Source organism: Chlorocebus sabaeus, chromosome 20 (assembly GCF_047675955.1).
Source record: "Chlorocebus sabaeus isolate Y175 chromosome 20, mChlSab1.0.hap1, whole genome shotgun sequence".
NCBI classification, from domain to species: Eukaryota; Metazoa; Chordata; class Mammalia; order Primates; family Cercopithecidae; genus Chlorocebus; species Chlorocebus sabaeus.
This window is the reverse complement of record NC_132923.1, coordinates 90,594,469-90,612,780: the sequence shown is the minus strand read 5'-3', so window position 1 is coordinate 90,612,780 and position 18,312 is coordinate 90,594,469. Positions and strand designations below refer to the sequence as shown.

At 46.5% G+C, this 18,312-nt stretch overlaps 1 protein-coding gene across 3 annotated transcripts in view; it reads left to right on the top strand.

The window, feature by feature from the left end:
* Positions 1-18,312, top strand: part of RAD54L (RAD54 like) — a 31,997-nt gene that overhangs the window by 9,397 nt on the left and 4,288 nt on the right. For 2 of the 3 annotated variants that reach the window (XM_037999177.2, XM_007978904.3), the window contains exons 4-14: positions 2,384-2,444; positions 3,981-4,116; positions 4,559-4,628; positions 4,744-5,032; positions 5,267-5,391; positions 11,420-11,570; positions 14,959-15,085; positions 16,732-16,806; positions 16,942-17,072; positions 17,617-17,727; positions 17,880-18,003. In XM_037999177.2, coding sequence (XP_037855105.1) covers positions 4,807-5,032; positions 5,267-5,391; positions 11,420-11,570; positions 14,959-15,085; positions 16,732-16,806; positions 16,942-17,072; positions 17,617-17,727; positions 17,880-18,003 — 1,070 coding nt within the window. In that variant the 5' untranslated portion in view covers positions 2,384-2,444; positions 3,981-4,116; positions 4,559-4,628; positions 4,744-4,806. The remainder of the gene's footprint in view (positions 1-2,383; positions 2,445-3,980; positions 4,117-4,558; positions 4,629-4,743; positions 5,033-5,266; positions 5,392-11,419; positions 11,571-14,958; positions 15,086-16,731; positions 16,807-16,941; positions 17,073-17,616; positions 17,728-17,879; positions 18,004-18,312) is intronic. The other variant, XM_037999172.2, reaches the window with a different exon arrangement.

Below are 18,312 nucleotides of genomic sequence, written 5' to 3'. Positions count from 1 at the left end.
ATCCTGGACTTAAGCGGTCCTCCCACCTCAGCCTCCCAAAGCACTGGGGTTATAAGCATGAGCCACTGCACTGGCCAAGGGTCCTTTTTGTTAGCATCTTTCATAATGATTATCATTGCTGTTCATAGTTACAGTCATGCTAATTAAAAATAGTAAAGGCTGGGCATGATGGCTCATGCCCATAATCCCAGCACTTTGGGAGGCCGAGGTAAGAAGATCCCTTGAGCCAGGACTTAGAGACTGCAGTGAGGTATGATCACCACTACTGTACTCCAGCCTGGGCGACAAAGTGAGACCCTGTCTGTCTAAAAAAAAAAAAAAAAAGAGTCAATAAAGGATTTTATTCACATGCAAAGAAGTTTGCAAATAAACAAAAGCATTTGAGTTTTTTGCCAACTTTGCCCTCATGTTATGTTACTTAGTGTGATATTGTCATAGTGTGATATTGTCGTGTTATTTAGTGTGATAAGGAAGTTCATTTCTACATACTTGTTTTCTGTCTTCTAATATCACAAAAAAAAATTCATTACTTTTTTTTAATTGAAAGTACATTTAAGGCCAGTTGCGATGGCTCATTCCTATAATCCCAGTACTTTGGGGGGCCAAGGTGGACGGATCACTTGAGGTCAGGAGTTCAAGACTAGCCTGGCCAACATGGTGAAACCTTGTCTCTACTAAAAATACCAAAATTAGTGAGGTGTGGTGGCGTGCGCCTGTAGTCCCAGCTACTTGGGAGGCTGAGGCAGGAGAATTGCTTGAACCCGGGAGGCAGAGGTTGCAGTAAGCTGAGATTGCACCATTGCACTCTAGCTGGGCGACAGAGTGAGACTCCGTCTCCAAAAAAAAAAAAAAAAACCCAAAAAACAAATAAAGTACATTTGAGTTTCTAGACATTTATGATGTGTGAAGAAATGAGTCGGAAAACAAAGGTAAAAATACCAGGGCAGGCCTGCTTTTTTTTCCTACTAGACTATGTTTTTTGCTAGAAGGGACATTTTTTCATTACTGCTTTTTCCACTAATATATTCCCATTAAAACTACCTTCAGAGTCTCTGCTCTTTATTTCTCTTTGATCTCTTGGGTTCCAGCTCTGGTTTTGTTGAGGTTCATAGGCTATCACAGTTCCGCAAAGGGCTCAGGTGTGTGTGGACCAGAACTTCCATGGGAGCTGTCAGAGGTAGTTCAGTGTTAATTTTTCTGCCTTCTCTACTCCTGCCCCAGCCCCATAGCCCATGGAATAATGCTGGTTCAAGGCAGAAGTGCTTGTAGAGAGGCTTCTTGCCCTTAGGTGGAGGAGTCACCAGTGCTACCTCTCTAGGACCCACATGTCTACCTGCTGTCACCCTTGTCCCACTTGCTTTTTCTTAGTGTTGGGCTTAGCTTCTCTCTCATGTCCCTTTCTCATGTTCCTTCTCTTGTGCTTTACATGGCAGGAAGCTGCTGGGTCTGGGCTGATCTGTATGGCTGTACTCAGACTGGGTGAGAGGCCACATTGCCTACTGAGTACAAGTAAGGACCCTAGAACTGGGAAAGTCCTGCGTTTATAATGGCTTTGTGATTTGAGAAAGTGACTTAATCACCCTGAGCTTCAGTTTGCTCATCTGTAAAATGGGAACACCAGTAATATATGGACCTCATACAGCTGTTGGGATTAAATGGTAACATGAATGCAAGAGGCTTAGCTCTGTGTCTAGCATACATTGGTAGCCATCATTATTTTTATTTATATTTTTAAATATATATTTTAAAAATAGAGATAGGGGTCTTGCCATATTGCCCAGGCTGGTCTCAAACTCCCAGACCTAAGTGATCCTCCTGCCTTGGCCTCCCAAAGTGTTAGGATTACAGGTGTGAGCCACCATGCTCGGCCTGGTGTTGTTAATATTATTTTATTAATACTATGGCTCCCATTTCTCCTACTATCACTACTCTTTGATGAGCTGTTTAGTTCCCAAGGAGGCTGATGTGAGTATTAGATATATTAGGCAGAACTGATGTGGCCAAAAAAAAAAAGAATTGTGAGGTATGTGAGGTATGCTTGGGAAGGTGTAGCCCTATATGACAGTGGTTAAACCCAGACATTGGAATTCTCTGTTATTACTCGGGTTGGCTAAGTCTGTGGTAGCTGCTTTCCAAGGTGCTATACCCTAGGGAAGAGCTAGGTATGCTCACTGGCATCTTTAATGAGTGAATGGTTTCATGGGTTCTAAGCCTCATGGTTGACTGAGGCTGGGCCATTCTGCTATCCCTGGATACTTGTAGAACCTTACATAAAGCCTCAAAGATGGACGCTGTTGTACCAAACCTAATGTGAAGCATATCATGATATTGTCTCGTAACATCTCCAATCAGTCCTGAATCCCTGTTTCTCCTTTCTTTTTAGGAAGCATTTATTCGAAGCATTTTGTCAAAGCCTTTCAAAGTCCCCATTCCAAATTATCAAGGTAAAATGGAGGTTTTTCTATTTTTGAAATCAGTCATATGTATGTGTGCCTGAATAAATTAAAAACCTGTTTTTGTAAATACAAGCTTAGCTGGGAATTGAAGGTGCCAGTCCAGCAGTGGCTGTGTTTGGGGTGACCCTCCTGAGGCCTGCATGAAAACTGTGTTAGCCTCAGTAAGGGCTGCCAAGACTAACTGCCCCTCATCTTCTTGGTAGAGGTGTCCCAGTGCTCAGAAAGTTCCTGGTGGGCCAAGATGGCTGATGGACCTGGGCTTCATTCAATCCAAGTGCATTCAGTAGCATCTCTTTTATGAGGCTGACTGTCTGGGAGGCCTAAATTCTGTAAGGTTTTTTCCCTGTCTCATATAGGGTACAGCATGATGCTAAAACCGGGGCTTGGAGGAGTAGGGAGGCCAGTTTTCTCTCTCTCTCTCTCTTTTTTTTTCTTTTTTTAAAATTTTTTTTTTTTTTTTTTTGAGACGGAGTGTGGCTCTGTCGCCCAGGCTGGAGTGCAGTGGCCGGATCTCAGCTCACTGCATGCTCCGCCTCCCGGGTTCACGCCATTCTCCTGCCTCAGCCTCCCAAGTAGCTGGGACTACAGGCGCCTGCCACCTCGCCCAGCTAGTTTTTTGTATTTTTTAGTAGAGACGGGGTTTCACCGTGTTAGCCAGGATGGTCTCGATCTCCTGACCTCGTGATCTGCCCGTCTCGGCCTCCCAAAGTGCTGGGATTACAGGCTTGAGCCACCGCACCCGGCCTCTTTTTTTAAAATTTAATAGAGATAGGATTTCACTATGTTGACCAGGCTGATCTCAAACTCCTGGGCTCAAGCGATCCTCCCACCTCGACCTCTCAAAAAGTGTTGGGACTACAGGCTTGAGACACTATGCTTGGCTGTGGCCAGCTCTCAGGAGCTCTCAGAAAGCTCTATGAAAGCCCCATTTAGAATTTCAGGCCTTCCCAGGATTGTGTTGAGTTGAAATGAACCAAACCTGGCACCTCAGAAGTTTGTAATGGAATGGGAGAAATAAAACAGGAAAAGCTCTGATTCAAAGCAGAATAATTCTGGGGGCTGGGTGTGGTGGCTCACGCCTGTATTACCAGCACTTTGGGAGGCCGAGGCAGGCAGATCACCTGAGGTCAGGAGTTCAAGACCAGCCTGGACAACATGGTGAAACCCTGTCTCTACTAAAAAAAATACAAAAATTAGCCAGATGTGGTGACGGGAGCCTATAATCCCAGCTTCTTGGGAGGCTAAGGCAGGAGAATTGCTTGAACCCAGGAGGCAGAGGTGGCAGTGAGCCAAGATTGTGCCATTGCACTCTAGCCTGGGCAATAGAGTGAGACTCCATCTCTAAAAATAGCAGAATGGGATAATGGTCATGTAGAGATGCCCAAACTGAGTTTGGAGGCATTCTCAGAGAGAGAGGGTCATATGGGAGCTCAAGAAATGTTATGTGAAGGACAAGTATTTGAGTTGGGCTTGCTGGAGCTCCTAAACATAGGTTCAGGTGATGGAATGATTATTGGTTTGTAGGTCCTCTGGGCTCTCGGGCATTGGGCCTGAAAAGGGCTGGGGTCCGCCGGGCCCTCCATGACCCCCTGGAAAAAGATGCCTTGGTTCTGTATGAGCCTCCCCCGCTGAGCGCCCATGACCAGCTGAAGCTTGACAAGTATGTGCACTGGTATTTTGTAAGCAGTTCTGGTCCTCTGTACATGCATGCATACTTGGGAGGGTAGAGGGTATTTTGGTGTGATTTCTCTTTAGGATTGGCATGTGTTTTCAGAGAGTAGATGATTGGGGAAGGAGACTGCCTGGGGAAGAGCCTGTGGTCATGTCCAGTGAGTAGGCATTCCTCATCCCCTCCTGCCTTCCCAGGATGCTCACTCAGGAGGAGGAGTGATTGAGGTGATGACATAGGGAACCCATTCCTCTCTGAGCTAACTTTCTAACTCCTAAAATAGGAATTTGCTATGGTTTTATGACTTATCAGCCAAGAAGGTCTTCTCTTAGGCAGCTGCCTCTGTTGCCTCTGGATCAGCAGGACACAGCTTCCTGAGGGTGCTCCCTTGCCCATGTCTGAGCACACTGTTTTCTTTGCTGTGTTTTCTCAGGGAGAAACTCCCTGTCCATGTGGTTGTTGACCCTATTCTCAGTAAGGTTTTGCGGCCTCATCAGAGAGAGGTAAATGAGGGTGAGGGGAATGAGGTATGGGCTAGGGGCTGAGCCTGGGAGACTACCATCCCTGTGACAGCAGCAGCGTAGGTGCCAAAGTGGACTGAAGGCTGTTATTCTCTAGGGAGTGAAATTCCTGTGGGAGTGTGTCACCAGTCGGCGCATCCCTGGCAGCCATGGCTGCATCATGGCTGATGAGATGGGCCTGGGAAAGACGCTGCAGTGCATCACATTGATGTGGACACTTTTGCGTCAGAGTCCAGAGTGCAAGCCAGAAATTGACAAGGCAATGGTGGTGTCGCCTTCCAGCCTGGTGAAGAACTGGTATAATGAGGTTGGGAAATGGCTTGGAGGGAGGATCCAACCTCTGGCCATCGATGGAGGATCTAAGGACGAAATAGACCAAAAACTGGGTATGGAGCCTTAACAAAGATGGCTGCACTCTCCTGCATAGCCTGCTGCTTTCTTATGTGTATGCTCACTTATGGCCGGGGGGAGGGCAATGCAGGGGTAGCAGAAAAGAGAATTTCCATTGAAAATAGTTGAAGTGGAGTCAGTTGTTTCCAGGCTAAATTAAAAAACTGTCGAGTTGGTTTGTTTTTTTTTAAAGATTCTGAATTGTTCCCTTGACACCTTTTCTGTTGTAGAAGGATTCATGAACCAGCGTGGAGCCAGAGTGCCTTCTCCCATCCTCATCATTTCGTATGAGACCTTCCGCCTTCATGTTGGAGTCCTCCAGAAAGGAAGTGTTGGTCTGGTCATATGTGACGAGGTACTTGACTCTCAGCAGTCTGGGTGGTAGGAGAAAATCTGTCAAAATCTCTTCACTGAGTATTGCCTTCCAAGGGCTGTGCTAGTCACTGGGGAATGCTGAAGACAGGATGCTGCCGTGGAGACAAGTGATAGGGAGAGCCTGTGATACCAAAATACAAGATACTGTCTGCCAAAAGAGGGCTTAAACAATGCTTAGAACTCCGAGGAGAGTGAGATGCTGGGGACTGATTGGCTTTGTTGTGTCCAGATAGTATCCCTGGACTAAAGAAGGACCTTGAAGGGTGGGTGGCAGTGTTTAGAGGATATAAACCAGAAAGTGTCTGAGAAAAGTCTTAACTTAGAGATTTATTTTGTCAAGGTTGAGGATGCTCTGGGGAAAAAGAGACACAAGCTACAGTAGGATCTGTAGCCTGTGCTTTTTCCAAAGAGGTTTTTGAGGACTTCAATATTTAAAGGGGGGCTGGGCACGATGATTCACGCCTGTAATCCCAGCACTTTGGGAGGCTGAGGTGAGTGGATCACTTGAGCCCAGAAGTTTGGGACCAGCCTGGGCAACATGGTGAAACCCCACCTCTACCTAAAAAAGATAAAAATATTAGTCAAGTGTGGTGGTGCACCTGTAGTCCCAGCTACTCGGGAGGCCGAGGTGGGAGAATCAGCTGAGCCCGGGAAGTGAGCTGAGATTGCGCCACTGCACTCCAGCTTGGATGATGGGGTTTGAAACCCTGTCTCAAAACACACATATGGCCAGGCGCGGTGGCTCATGCCTGTTATCAGCACTTTGGGAGGCCAAGGCGGGTGGATCATGAGGTCAGGAGTTTGAGACCAGCCTGGCCAAGATGGTGAAACCCCGTCTCTACTAAAAATACAAAAATTAGCTGGGCATAGTGGCAGGCACCTGTAATCCCACCTACTTGGGAGGCTGAGGCAGAAGAATCTCTTGAACCCAGGAGGCGGAGGTTGCAGTGAGCCTAAATCATGCCACTGCACTCTAGCCTGGGTGACAGAGCAAGACTCCTTCTCAAAAAAACAAATTAACAAAAAACACACATATACACAGACACACATGACCCTTTCTCAAAAAAAAAAAAAAAAAAACACACACATAAAGGGGCAAGGACAGGCTGGAGGGAAAGAGAAGCCATCAGTTATGCATTCAGCTCAATAAATCTGCATTTTACATACAGTTAAGTAAATAAAGAGTAGAGGAAGAAGTCAAATACACATTTGTCCGGGAGGGAGGATTTCTAGTCTTGTCTTTGTCTTCTACCTGTAAAGATGAGCTGTTTATTTACATTGTCAGGGTGAGGGAGGCCACCTGGGGAGAGGCATGGCCTTCTGTCTACTGCTATCTGTTTAGGAACAAAAGGAAAGACAGTTTTTTGCATGACTAGTTCCCAAGCTTAACTTTTCCCTTTGGCATAGTTTGGGGTCCTGAGATGTCATTTTCCTTCCACAGGGAACAGGTTCTAGAATTAGAGACTTTTACTCATATCCTGACTCTGCCACTTACCAGCAGTGTGGCCTTCAACAAGTTACTTTACTAGTTGAACCTCTGTTTCTACATCAGTAAAATGGGGTGATAATATCTGCCTCATGGGATTATTGTGAGGATTAAATGATATTATTAAGAAAAAGCTCTTATCGCAGTGCCTGGTATGTCATAAGACCTTGGCAAATGTAAGCTCTGGTGGTTATTCCAGGCGGGGGGTACTTGCAAGAACAAAAGCAGAGATAAGAAAGTCCATACACCTTGTAGTAGTAGTTTGTGTTGTTGACTCCTTGTTCCTTCTCTCTGGGATTAGGGGAATATGGCCGTAGTTACTTCCTGGCCTTTTCCAGTATATGTGAATGGCAGTAGAGAGGCTAGTACTTAGGAAGCAGTGAGGGTGGCTGGGAGCTTCCGACTATAGAGAATTTTTCAGGACTTCCCAGTGGACTTGGCGACCCTGAGTCTATAGCCATTGTTTGCAACTTCTGGGGAGAGTTGAGCTCCTTTGTATACCCCTGAGGTTCTAGTGGAGAGGTGGCTGAAAGACTTGGCCCTATCTGTCAACCATTTGGCAGGCTAGGCTCAGCTCTGGGTACTGTAGATAAGGCCAGTCGTCTGAGGAACTTCAGAGGGGACAGAGGGAAAAAGGTTGCTTTTGGGTACCATGCTTTCTAGTTGTGAGCTATTTTCTGGTCAGTCATTGTCTGGCTGGTCTTCAGACTCCTAACTTCCTGGTAGGAGTAGGGAAGTTACCAGGTTGAGGTGAGGTACGCATGTTACTGCCCTGTGGTTCACTGGCATCTGCTTCATCACTGTGGAGGGGGACTATGCTAGGAGCCAGGTCCGAAGCATTGTGGGAGAGGAAGGCAGGCTGTAGCTGTTGAGCCTTTGAGGATTAGGGAGCATCTAAATTTTTTTCTACCTTTTTTTTTTTTTTTTTGAGACAAGGATCTTTGTTCTGTTGCCCAGATGGAATGCAGTGATGTGATCTTGGCTCACCACAACCTCCACCTCCCAGGTTTAAGTGATTATCCTGCCTCAGCCACCTGAGTAGCTGATATTACAGGCGTGCACCACCACTCTGGCTAATTTTTGCATTTTTAGTAGAGATGGGGTTTCACCATGTTGGCCAGGCTGGTCTCGAACTCCTGGCCCCAAGTAATCTGTGACCTCGGCTTTCCAAAGTGCTGGGATTACAGGTTTGAGCCACTGTGCCCAGCCTTTTTCTTCTCCTTAGTGTTTTTTTCTTCCCCACTCTGTCCTGTTTTATGAGCTAACTCTGTGCAGGGCACAAGGGATGACGCTACCTCTTATCACACTGCAGCCCCTTGGCTGTTTACCTTTCTACTTGTTTACCTTTTATTTTGTCAACTGTCAGGGATCTGAGAAACCGAAAGTCCTGAAAAGATAGTCATCTTACTCCAGGAGGGGAGAGGGTTTGTCCTGTTCAGACCCTGGATAGGGAAGGTGCCATTTCAGGCTTTCACGTTCTCAGCTCCCACAGCGTCTTCCTCCCAGCTAACGCATTTCTCTGGAACACAGTTTTTCATAATAACTTCTATGTACAAAATCTTTGATCCTCAATCAAAAGACATGGAATCAGCTCTGGCTTTGCCACTTACAAGCGTGACTTTCCATAGATGAGACTGTTCTGAGATTGTTTCTTCATCTGTAGAGTGGGTGACACAGGGGCTACTTGAAAGGGATATGATCCAGATCAAGAGAAAGGATATATGGGAGCACTTTGTACAAGTGTATAAATAGCAGCGGGATTGACCTCATCATCATCTCAGTCTTAAAGATTAGGAGACAAACTCAGGGAAGTACGTGGTGACTTGCCCAGGTTCACCCAGCGAGTACATAGTAAGCTGGAATGTGAATGCAGGTGTGAGATTCCAAGTCATGGCTCTTTTTCCTATCGCCCTCTGCCTTGGATGCTTGGTGCAGAAAGAAGCTTGCCTTGGGTATGGAAGGGTTGTCCCTGTGCTCCTCATCGAGACTCATGTGGATCCTTAGTGACTGATCCAATAGGGAACTGGGGTTGGCTTTCTCTTTTGCAGAGACAGGATAGTGTGGTAGCCTATTTCATTTGCTGGGTCATTTATTAAGTGCCTTTTGTGTGTCAGGCCCTGGAGATCTCACAGTGCTGTCCCTCAGGGAGCTTCAGTTTAGAAGATCTAATGGGTGGTGCTCATTTCCCCTGGACCTGTTGGGTGATTTCCTCTGACTTTCAAGTCTCATTTCCCTCTTCAGTTCAGAAGTCTAAATGTTTTTTTAGGGCTAGTACTTGGAGCCTCTAATAATTTTTTTTTTTTAATTAAATTTCTAGGCCAAACACTGGCTCACACCTGTAATCCCAGGACTTTAGAAGGCTGAGGTGGGCGGATCACTTGAGGTCAGGATTTCAAGACTAGCCTGGCCAACATGGTGAAACCCTGTTTCTACTAAAAATACAAAAGTTAGCCCGGCATAGTGGCACATGCCTGTAATACAAGCTACTCAGGAAGCTGAGGCGCAAGAATTGCTTAAACTGGGGAGGCAGGCACATGCCACCACCCCCAGCTAATTTTTGTATTTTTAGTAGAGACAGGGTTTCACCATGTTGGCCAGGCTGAACTTGAACTCCTGACCTCAGGTGATCCACCTGCCTCCGCTTCCCAAAGTGCTAGGATTACAGGCATGAGCCACCATGCCCCGCTAGTTTATTTAATCTTTAATAGCAACATTGGTCATTATTTCATTCTTTCCTTCAACTAACATTCATTGAGCTTTGTCCTATACACTGAAATTATACAGGTGAATCTGACATAGTCTCTGCCTTAAGAAATCCTGGTCTCTGCCTAGTTGAGAAGATAAAGTACAGGAGAGTGATTAGCACTCTAGTACATATATTATGGATGAGGGCAGAGTGGTACAGTGTCCAGACTCTGAGTCATACAGGTCCTGAGTTCAAATACCAGCTCTGCTACTTTCTACTGGCATGATTTTGGATAACTGTTTACCTCTCTAAATCTTAGTTTCTTCATCTCTAAAATGGATAATACAATTTCCATTCGTGTGGATTACAGAACAGAATACAGGTAAATTGTTTAGTTAGTACCATGCCTACCACATTAAACGGGTTCACTAAATAGTAGCAGCCATTATGTACATAGTGCCACAGGAGCACAGAGGTGAGAGAGACAAGCAGCCTGGAGTCACTGAGGAAGGCTTTGCATAGGAGGTGACATCTGAGGAACTTGCCTGTGGAAAAGAGCTCTAGGCAGAGAGGTGGCATGGGCAAAGAGACATAAGGAAATCCAGCATTAGGAGTGATGAGGAGGTCAGGCTTCCTGGACTGTGACAAGCTTGGAGAGTGTCATAGAAGTTCACTGGGGTCTCATTGAGAAGGGCTTTGAATGCTAAGCTAGTGAGCTTAAAGAGCTTGGACTTGATGCTATAGATGGGAGAGTCAGTGAAGGGTCTGTGTTTAATTGCGTTGTCAAAGCCTGACTCAAGGGAGCAACACTGATTGCAGATTCTTGGTTGAGTGGTTGAGTTTTGTGCGCCTTACCCAGTGTGGGACTGGATATAGAAAAGGTACTGGCCTGATCTCGCCCATGTAGCTTTTAGAGAAAGAGGGAAGGTGGTCCTTTATGATTTTCTTGAAAAAGGCTTAAAAGAAGTAGTAGAGTTGTGGAGAGAATGGGAGGACAGGACAGGGAGAATAGGGATTGGGGAAGAGATGTAAAGGGAAGCAGAGGGAAGCTCTGTGGCTCTACTAGCTGTGTTGATTCTGGTGGGACATGGAGCCTGGGCCAAGTCCCTTTAACACTGATGGCCCAGACAAGGCCTGGAGTCTAATACAGAAGGCGTCTGGCTCAGAAGGTTCTGAGTTGGGTAGGCTGATATAGAGGGAGGACTCCCTGAAAGCGTGGGTTCGTCATATGGCCACATGATCTCTGAAGAGTATAGGTAGGCTGCCAAGGCTCTGGAGGTGGGGCAGGGAAAGGGATGGAAAGGAACAGAGGGAATCTCTGCTTTATGGGTATAGCACTGGTCTGGAAACAAGATGTCTGTCTTTTGAGCCTAACATTCTCCATAGTCAAGTGGGTAAACCCTCTCTTATGCTGCCCCCTGCCTAGTTCCCAAGGCCCTAGAACTTGTAATGTTTTTGTTTTTTGTTGAGACAGTTCCTCAGTATGTCACCCAGGTTGTAGTGCACTCATGGCTCACTGAAGCTTCGACCTCCCGGACTCAAGCGATCCTCCCACCTCAGCCTCCCAAGTAGCTGGGGCTATGGGTGTAAGCTGCTATGTCCAGCTTATTTTTGTATGTTTTGTAGAGATGGGGTTTCACCATGTTGGCCAGGCTGGTCTGGAATTCCTGGGCTCAAGTGATCTGCCTGCCTCGGCCTCCCAAAGTGCTGGGATTACAGGCGTGAGCCTCCGCACCTGGCCCAGAATGTTTTTGAGTGCTCTTTTCCTGTCTATACGAGACTTTGCTACCGTATAGAGAATGCCACGTTGCACTCTGAATAAGGATTCTTTTGTAGGGACACAGGCTCAAGAACTCTGAGAATCAGACTTACCAAGCCCTGGATAGCTTGAATACCAGCCGGCGGGTGCTCATCTCCGGAACTCCCATCCAGAATGATCTGCTTGAGTATTTCAGCTTGGTACATTTTGTTAATTCCGGCATCCTAGGTAAGAATCTAGCCTTGTTTGCCACATCAGAGAGGAGCCCTGCCTAGTCTTTGGGAGTATAACTCCAGCTGAGGAGAGAAAGAAGAGAATGCTAGTTATATGTGGGTCACTAGGCACTCTTGTAGGAAGGCTTCTCTTGTAAGGGAGTAGCAAAGCCATTGGGAGGCCTTGGATGTGCTGAGCAATTCAGCAAAGCCCATGTTGGCCATTTTTCCATTGCAGAGGTGGCAGGGGCTATACAGGGTGTGGTGTTATGACGAGCTGAGGGTGGAATTATTTTTGCTTTTCACATCCTAGCTCCCTTACAAGAGCTTTGGCCTCAGAGCAAGCTCTGTGTTGGGCAGATGTGTGTTTTTTAAAAATCATTTTAACCATTTTTTTTTTTTTTTTTTTTTTTGAGGCGGAGTCTTCACTCTGTTGCCCAGGCTGGAGTGCAGTGGCACCATCTCGGCTCACTGCAAGCTCCGCCTCCCGGGTTCGCGCCATTCTCCTGCCTCAGCCTCCCGAGTAGCTGGGACTACAGGCGCCTGCCACCGCGCCCGGCTAATTTTTTGTATTTTAGTAGAGACGGGGTTTCACCGTGTTAGCCAGGATGGTCTCGATCTCCTGACCTCGTGATCCGCCCGCCTCGGCCTCCCAAAGTGTAGGGATTACAGGCGTGAGCCACTGCGCCCGGCCCATTTTAACCATTTTTAAGTGTAACAATTCAGTGGTATTAAGTACATTCACGTTGTGCAACCATCACCATCATCCATCTTCAGATTTTTTTTTTTTCTATTTGCTAAACTGAAAATCTACCCAATAACTCCTCTCTCCTTCCCTCCCAGTGCTTTGAGAGGCTGGGGTGGGAAGATCACTTGAGGCCAGTTCACGACCAGCCTGGGCAACATAGTGAGATCTTGTCTCTACAAAATAAGAAAATTAGCTGGGTGTGGTGGTGTGTGCTGCTGGTCCTAGCTACTTAGGAGGCTGTGATCATGCCATTGCACTCCAGCCTGGGCAACAGAGCAAGGCCCTGTCTCTAAAATAATAATAATAATAATAATAACTCCTTATTCCTCCCTCCCCTAATCCCTGGCAACCACATATATATTTGTGAAAGGGTATGTTAGTACCATCCCAACTTGCCAGTGCTCAAGAGTAAGCAGAGAACCTGCTGAGTGGCAAGATTATGACCAAGTGAACACATCTGTGTAACCACCATCAGATTAATTACTAACATTCACTTGGCAGCCCCTTTTCTAATCACTGTCCTCTCCTTTCACCCCAGCAGTAAACTCCTTCTTGACACTATAGGTTGGTTTTGCCTATTTTTGAATTTATATAAATGAAATCATATAGTATGTATTCCTTTATATCTGGTTTCTTTTGTTCAACATTATGTTTATAAATTTTATCCACATTATGTGTAGCAGTAGTTCATTCATTTTCATAATTGCATACTATTCCATGTTATGAATACACTAGAATTTATTCTACTGGTTTGGTTTTGTTTGTTGAGACAGAGTCTCTTGCCCAGGCTGGAGTACAGTGTTGCAGTCATAGCTCATTGCACCCTCAACTTCCTGGGCTCAAGCAATCCTCCCACCTCAGCTTCCTGAGTAGCTGGGACTACAGGCACATGCCACCACCACTGGCTAACTTTTAAATTTTTTATAGAGATGGGGTCTCACTATGTTGCTCAGGCTGGTCTTGAATTCCTGGGTTCAAATGATTCTCTTGCGTCAGCCTCTCAAACTGCTGGAATTACAGGCATGAGCCCCTAAGCCTGGCTTCCAACTTTTTCTGTTTGGATATCTGGTTCACCCTGCATCATATATTGAAAAGACCATTCTTTCCCCCATTGCTTTGCAGGGCTACCTTCTTCATAAATCAAATGTTCATATATGTGTTGCTCCATTTATGGACTCTATTCTGTTCCTCTGGTCTGTTTGTCTCCTTGTGCCAGTACTTCTCTGCTTTATTTACTGTGGCCTAATAGGTCTTGATATTCATTAGTGTGAATATTCTATCTATAGTCTTCTTTTTTATTAAATTTTGACACAGGGTCTTGCTTTGTCACCCAGGCTGGAATGCAGTGGTGAGATCATGGCTCACTGCAGCCTTAACTTCCGGGCTCTAGTGATCCTCCCGCCTCAGCCTCCTGAGTAGCTGGGACAACAGGCACACACCATCATGCCTGGCTAATTTTTGTATTTTGGGTAGAGGTGGGGTTTTGCCATGTTGTCCAGGCTGGTCCTGAACTCTTGAGTCCAAGCAATCTGCTCAGCCTCCAACTATATTCTTACTCCTTAACGTTGTCCTAGATATTCTTGGCCCTTTGCATTCCCATGTAAATTTCAGAATCAACTTGTCAATTTATACCCCTACTGCCTGCCATACCCACCAAAATAACTCTAACTGGATTTTAATTGGGCTGTATTGAAACATAGATAAATTCTGAAACATCTTTCATTTTTATAATAAGGAACTCTCCAATATATTAATATGCTCTGTCTCTCAACTTATTTAGGTCATCTTTAATTTTTCTCAATGTGGCCAGGTGCGACGGCTCACAACTGTAATCCCAGCACTTTGGGAGGCCAAGGTGGGAGGGTACCTGGAGCCCAGGAGTTCAAGACCAGCCTGGGCAACATGGCAAAACTCCATCTCTACAAAAAAATACAAAAGTTAGCTGAGTGTGGTGGCATGCGCCTATAGTCCCAGCTTCTTGGGAGGCTGAGGCTGTGGTGAGCCATGATTGCCCCATTGCATTCCAGCCTGGATGACAGGGAGAGAACCTGTCTCAAAAAAAAAAAAATTGGCTGGGCACAGTGGCTCATGCCTGTAATCCCAGCACTTTGGGAGGCTGAGGCGGGCGGATCACGAGATCAGGAGTTCAAGACCAGCCTGACCAACATGGTGAAACCCCGTCTCTACTAGAAATACAAAAATTAGCCAGGCACGGAGGTGGGTGTCTGTAATCCCAACTACTCGGGAGGCTGAGGCAGGAGAATTGCCTGAACCCAGGAGGCAGAGGTTGCAGTGAGCCGAGATTGCGCCACTGCACTCCAGCCTGGGTGACAGAGCAAGACTCCATCTCAGGAAAAAAAAAAAAAAAAAAATCCACTCTGGCCATGTTTGTCTTTTTAGTGGACTATTCAGTCCATTTACATTTACTCTAAGTAATTATATATTTGGATTTTCACCTATCGTCTCACTATTTGGCCTTTCAAGTCTTCACTGCTTTGATACCTCTCTGATCTGTTAAACAGAAATTGGCCTATATTTTGTTTAGCCTTGTTCTTGGTAGGAAGGCTGTTTTGTGAGAAGGTAGTCTGCCATCACTAGCTGTGGGAAAATCATTCCCTTTCCACATTCTTCTGTTTTCCTTCTCTCCTGTTTTTAGGGACTGCCCATGAATTCAAGAAGCATTTTGAATTGCCAATTTTGAAGGGTCGAGATGCTGCTGCTAGTGAGGCAGACAGGAAGCTAGGAGAAGAGCGGCTGAGGGAGCTCACCAGTATTGTGAATAGGTAATGACCTCAAGCAAAATCATTAGAATTGCCTCCCAAACCATCCATGGCCAGTCCTTTGGGGGCTTTGCCTGTCTAGAGCCTCAAAGGCTGAGATTCTAGGAAGGGAGTGGGATCTGTGTCCTAACTACGGCCACTGAATAAACAAAGGAGTCTTGGAGGCGAAGTTCCTGCTTTCTTTCTATCCTGGGCTCTGTGGTCTGGTTTTGGTCTGTTTATCAGCCTGCTGAGGAAGCTCTTCTCTGATGCTGCTGGACTTCTTGAGCAAAGTGTACCTTGAAGCATTACTAGTATTTCCAAAGCTTCCTGTCAGTTTGTCTCAGACCTGAAGCATTAGGCTTCTCTTCCCAGGCCCCATAGTCATTCTGTGACAGGTAGGAGAAGATCTGAAAGGGGCTTGTAGCTCCCAGGCTAAGAGGACTTACTTTTTCATGGGACTTACATAACCCAGGGGGTAGGCACATTCTGGACTCCTTTGTCCAGAGGTGGTATGCACTTAATAGGTTACATTCTAAAGAGTCCTCCTGCCCTTCCCAACAACTGCCTGGCTACCTGGCTACCTCTCCCTACCAATTTTAGATGGCAGGCCGGGTGTGGTGGCTCATGCCTATAATCCCACCACTTTGGGAAGCTGAGGCAGGTGGATCACTTGAGGTAAGGAGTTCGAGACCAGCCTGGTCAACATGGGGAAATACAAAAATTAGCCGGGTGTGGTGGGGTGCACCTGTAGTCCCAGCTACTCTGGAGGGAGAGGCAGGAGAATCACTTGAACCTGGGAGGCGGAGGTTGGAGTGAGCTGAGACGTGCCACTGCACTCCAGCCTGGGTGACAGAGCAAGACTCCGTCTAAAAAAAAAAAAAAAAAAAAAAATTAGATGGCAGGAAGAAGAATTGGTGTTTTCTTAAGATCTGCTTCTTAGGTGCCTGATCCCTATCCTTCCTGGTCTTCCCAGGAAGTCTATGCTTAATTCCATTTAGCCATGTAGCAGCGGGCATTTGGACAAATGCAAGCGGAAACTCCCCTAAGGACTTAGTAATTTACAGCTTGCTTTTCCTGTTAGAGCTCCTGTCTCAATGGGAAGCCTCAGTCTTCTCTTGAAGACTAGGCAGCGTATTGAAGGGGAAGAGAAAGTGCTGCCTGTCTAAGCTAGAATGTTTGGAAGGTCTCTGTTCCCATAACTGAGACCCTGCTACAGATGTGTTTGACATAGGTCTGATGAGTCTCTGACTTTTTTTTTTTTTTGAGACGGAGTCTTGCTCTTGTTGCCCAGGCTGGAGTGCGATGGGGTGATCTCGACTCACTGCAGCCTCCACCCCCTGGGTTCAAGCAATTCTCCTGCCTCAGCCTCCTGAGTAGCTGGGTTTACAGGCGCCTGCCGCCACATTTGGCTAATTTTCATATTTTTAGTAGAGAAAGGGTTTCTCCATTTTGGCCAGGCTGGTCTCGAACTCCTGACCTCAGGTGATCCTCCGCCTCGGCTTCCCAAAGTGCTGGGATTACAGGTGTTAGCTACTGCGCCTGACCAGTCTCTGACATTTGATACTGTAAAAGAGGGCTAGTCTTGGTCCTTTGGGTGGTAGCTTTTATTCCCGTAGTTAGGATGGCAATTTTACCAGCCTCTTGCCTGTTTACCCTGTTTTCTCTAGATGCCTGATACGGAGGACTTCTGATATCCTTTCTAAATATCTGCCTGTGAAGATTGAGCAGGTCGTTTGTTGTAGGTACTGAACTCAACTGAAAGATCTGGAGTGAGTGGGTCAAAGCTTAGCTCCTGAAGCATGGCTGGACTCTCAAGGTGTTCTCAGAGGACAGGAGGGTGGTCTAGCTTTTTCCACTGACCCAGCTGCCTTTTTTAGGCTGACACCCCTTCAGACTGAGTTATACAAGAGGTTTCTGAGACAAGCCAAACCAGCAGAAGAATTGCGTGAGGGCAAGATGAGTGTGTCTTCCCTTTCTTCCATCACCTCGCTAAAGAAGCTTTGTAATCGTGAGTTGGGCTTGTGTCCTGGTGTCCTCTGTGAGAGTGAGCAAGGGAGGGTAGGTTCCTGTAGTGGCCCGGTGACCCTCACTAAAACTTGTCCAGAGTCATCCTCATAGAGGCCACATGTGATTCCAACCCTACCCAAAGCACGAACCCTGCATTGTGGACTCTGTTTACCAGACCCTTTGCTTTGGAAAATTGAACTCATCTTCTGTCCAGTCCATGCTTGATGACCTGGGATATGTCGACTGTGTTTGTGAGTGCTTGCATGTACACATGCTCATATACAATGTTGGGCAGGAGGAAAAATAACAAAGAAACCTTGCCTGCTCTGTTATAGCTCCCTTCTTGTTGGGAGAACACATTAGTGAGTGAGATTGTCCATCCCTTGTCCCAGATGGCACCGACTGTATCCTGTTGGAATTTGGTAGGATGAAGATCAAGCAAGTCTGATATTGAGGAAGGCCTTCTGGGCTAGGCTTCTAGAGGAAGTTCTAGTGAACACTGTTCAGAAAACAAAGTAGCTGGGTTTTGTTTTGTTTTCTCCCAGATCCAGCTCTAATCCATGATAAGTGTGTGGAAGAGGAGGATGGCTTTGTGGGTGCCTTGGACCTCTTCCCTCCTGGTTATAGCTCAAAGGCCCTGGAGCCCCAGCTGTCAGGTGACCCTTTTCCTACCAGTATGTGGGCTTCTCTAGGAGGAAGGTGGGAGATTGTCTTTGTGCTAGGGCTGTCCTGTTTCAAGGCAGGATATCAAGAGTGCCTGGGCCATTGGGATAGCCAGTAGGGGATTGCTGGTTGCTGCTCTTCCCAGGTAAGATGCTGGTCCTGGATTACATTCTGGCGGTGACCCGCAGCCGTAGCAGTGACAAAGTAGTGCTGGTGTCAAATTATACCCAGACTTTGGATCTCTTTGAGAAGCTGTGCCGGGCCCGAAGGTAGGGAAGAGCCTAACCAGGATGCCAAAGGGGATGTACCCCTCTCCTACTGCCCCTCTAGTTCTGATTTGTGGATGTGGGCCAAGATCTGGGCACATAAATGCTTTCCCTGAAGATATCTTCCCTTATTGCTGTGATGGCCCCAGCTCTATCTCCAAGTAGAAGATCCCCTAGTCCTTCAGGTACTCCTTTAGGACAGAGTCTTGGCCTCTAGCTCCCTGCCCCTGCCTTTGGGAGCTTAGGGCCTCAAGCATGGTTATTTCAATCCCTTCAGCAGCTCTCACTCTGCTGTCTTGGGTCTTTCTAAAA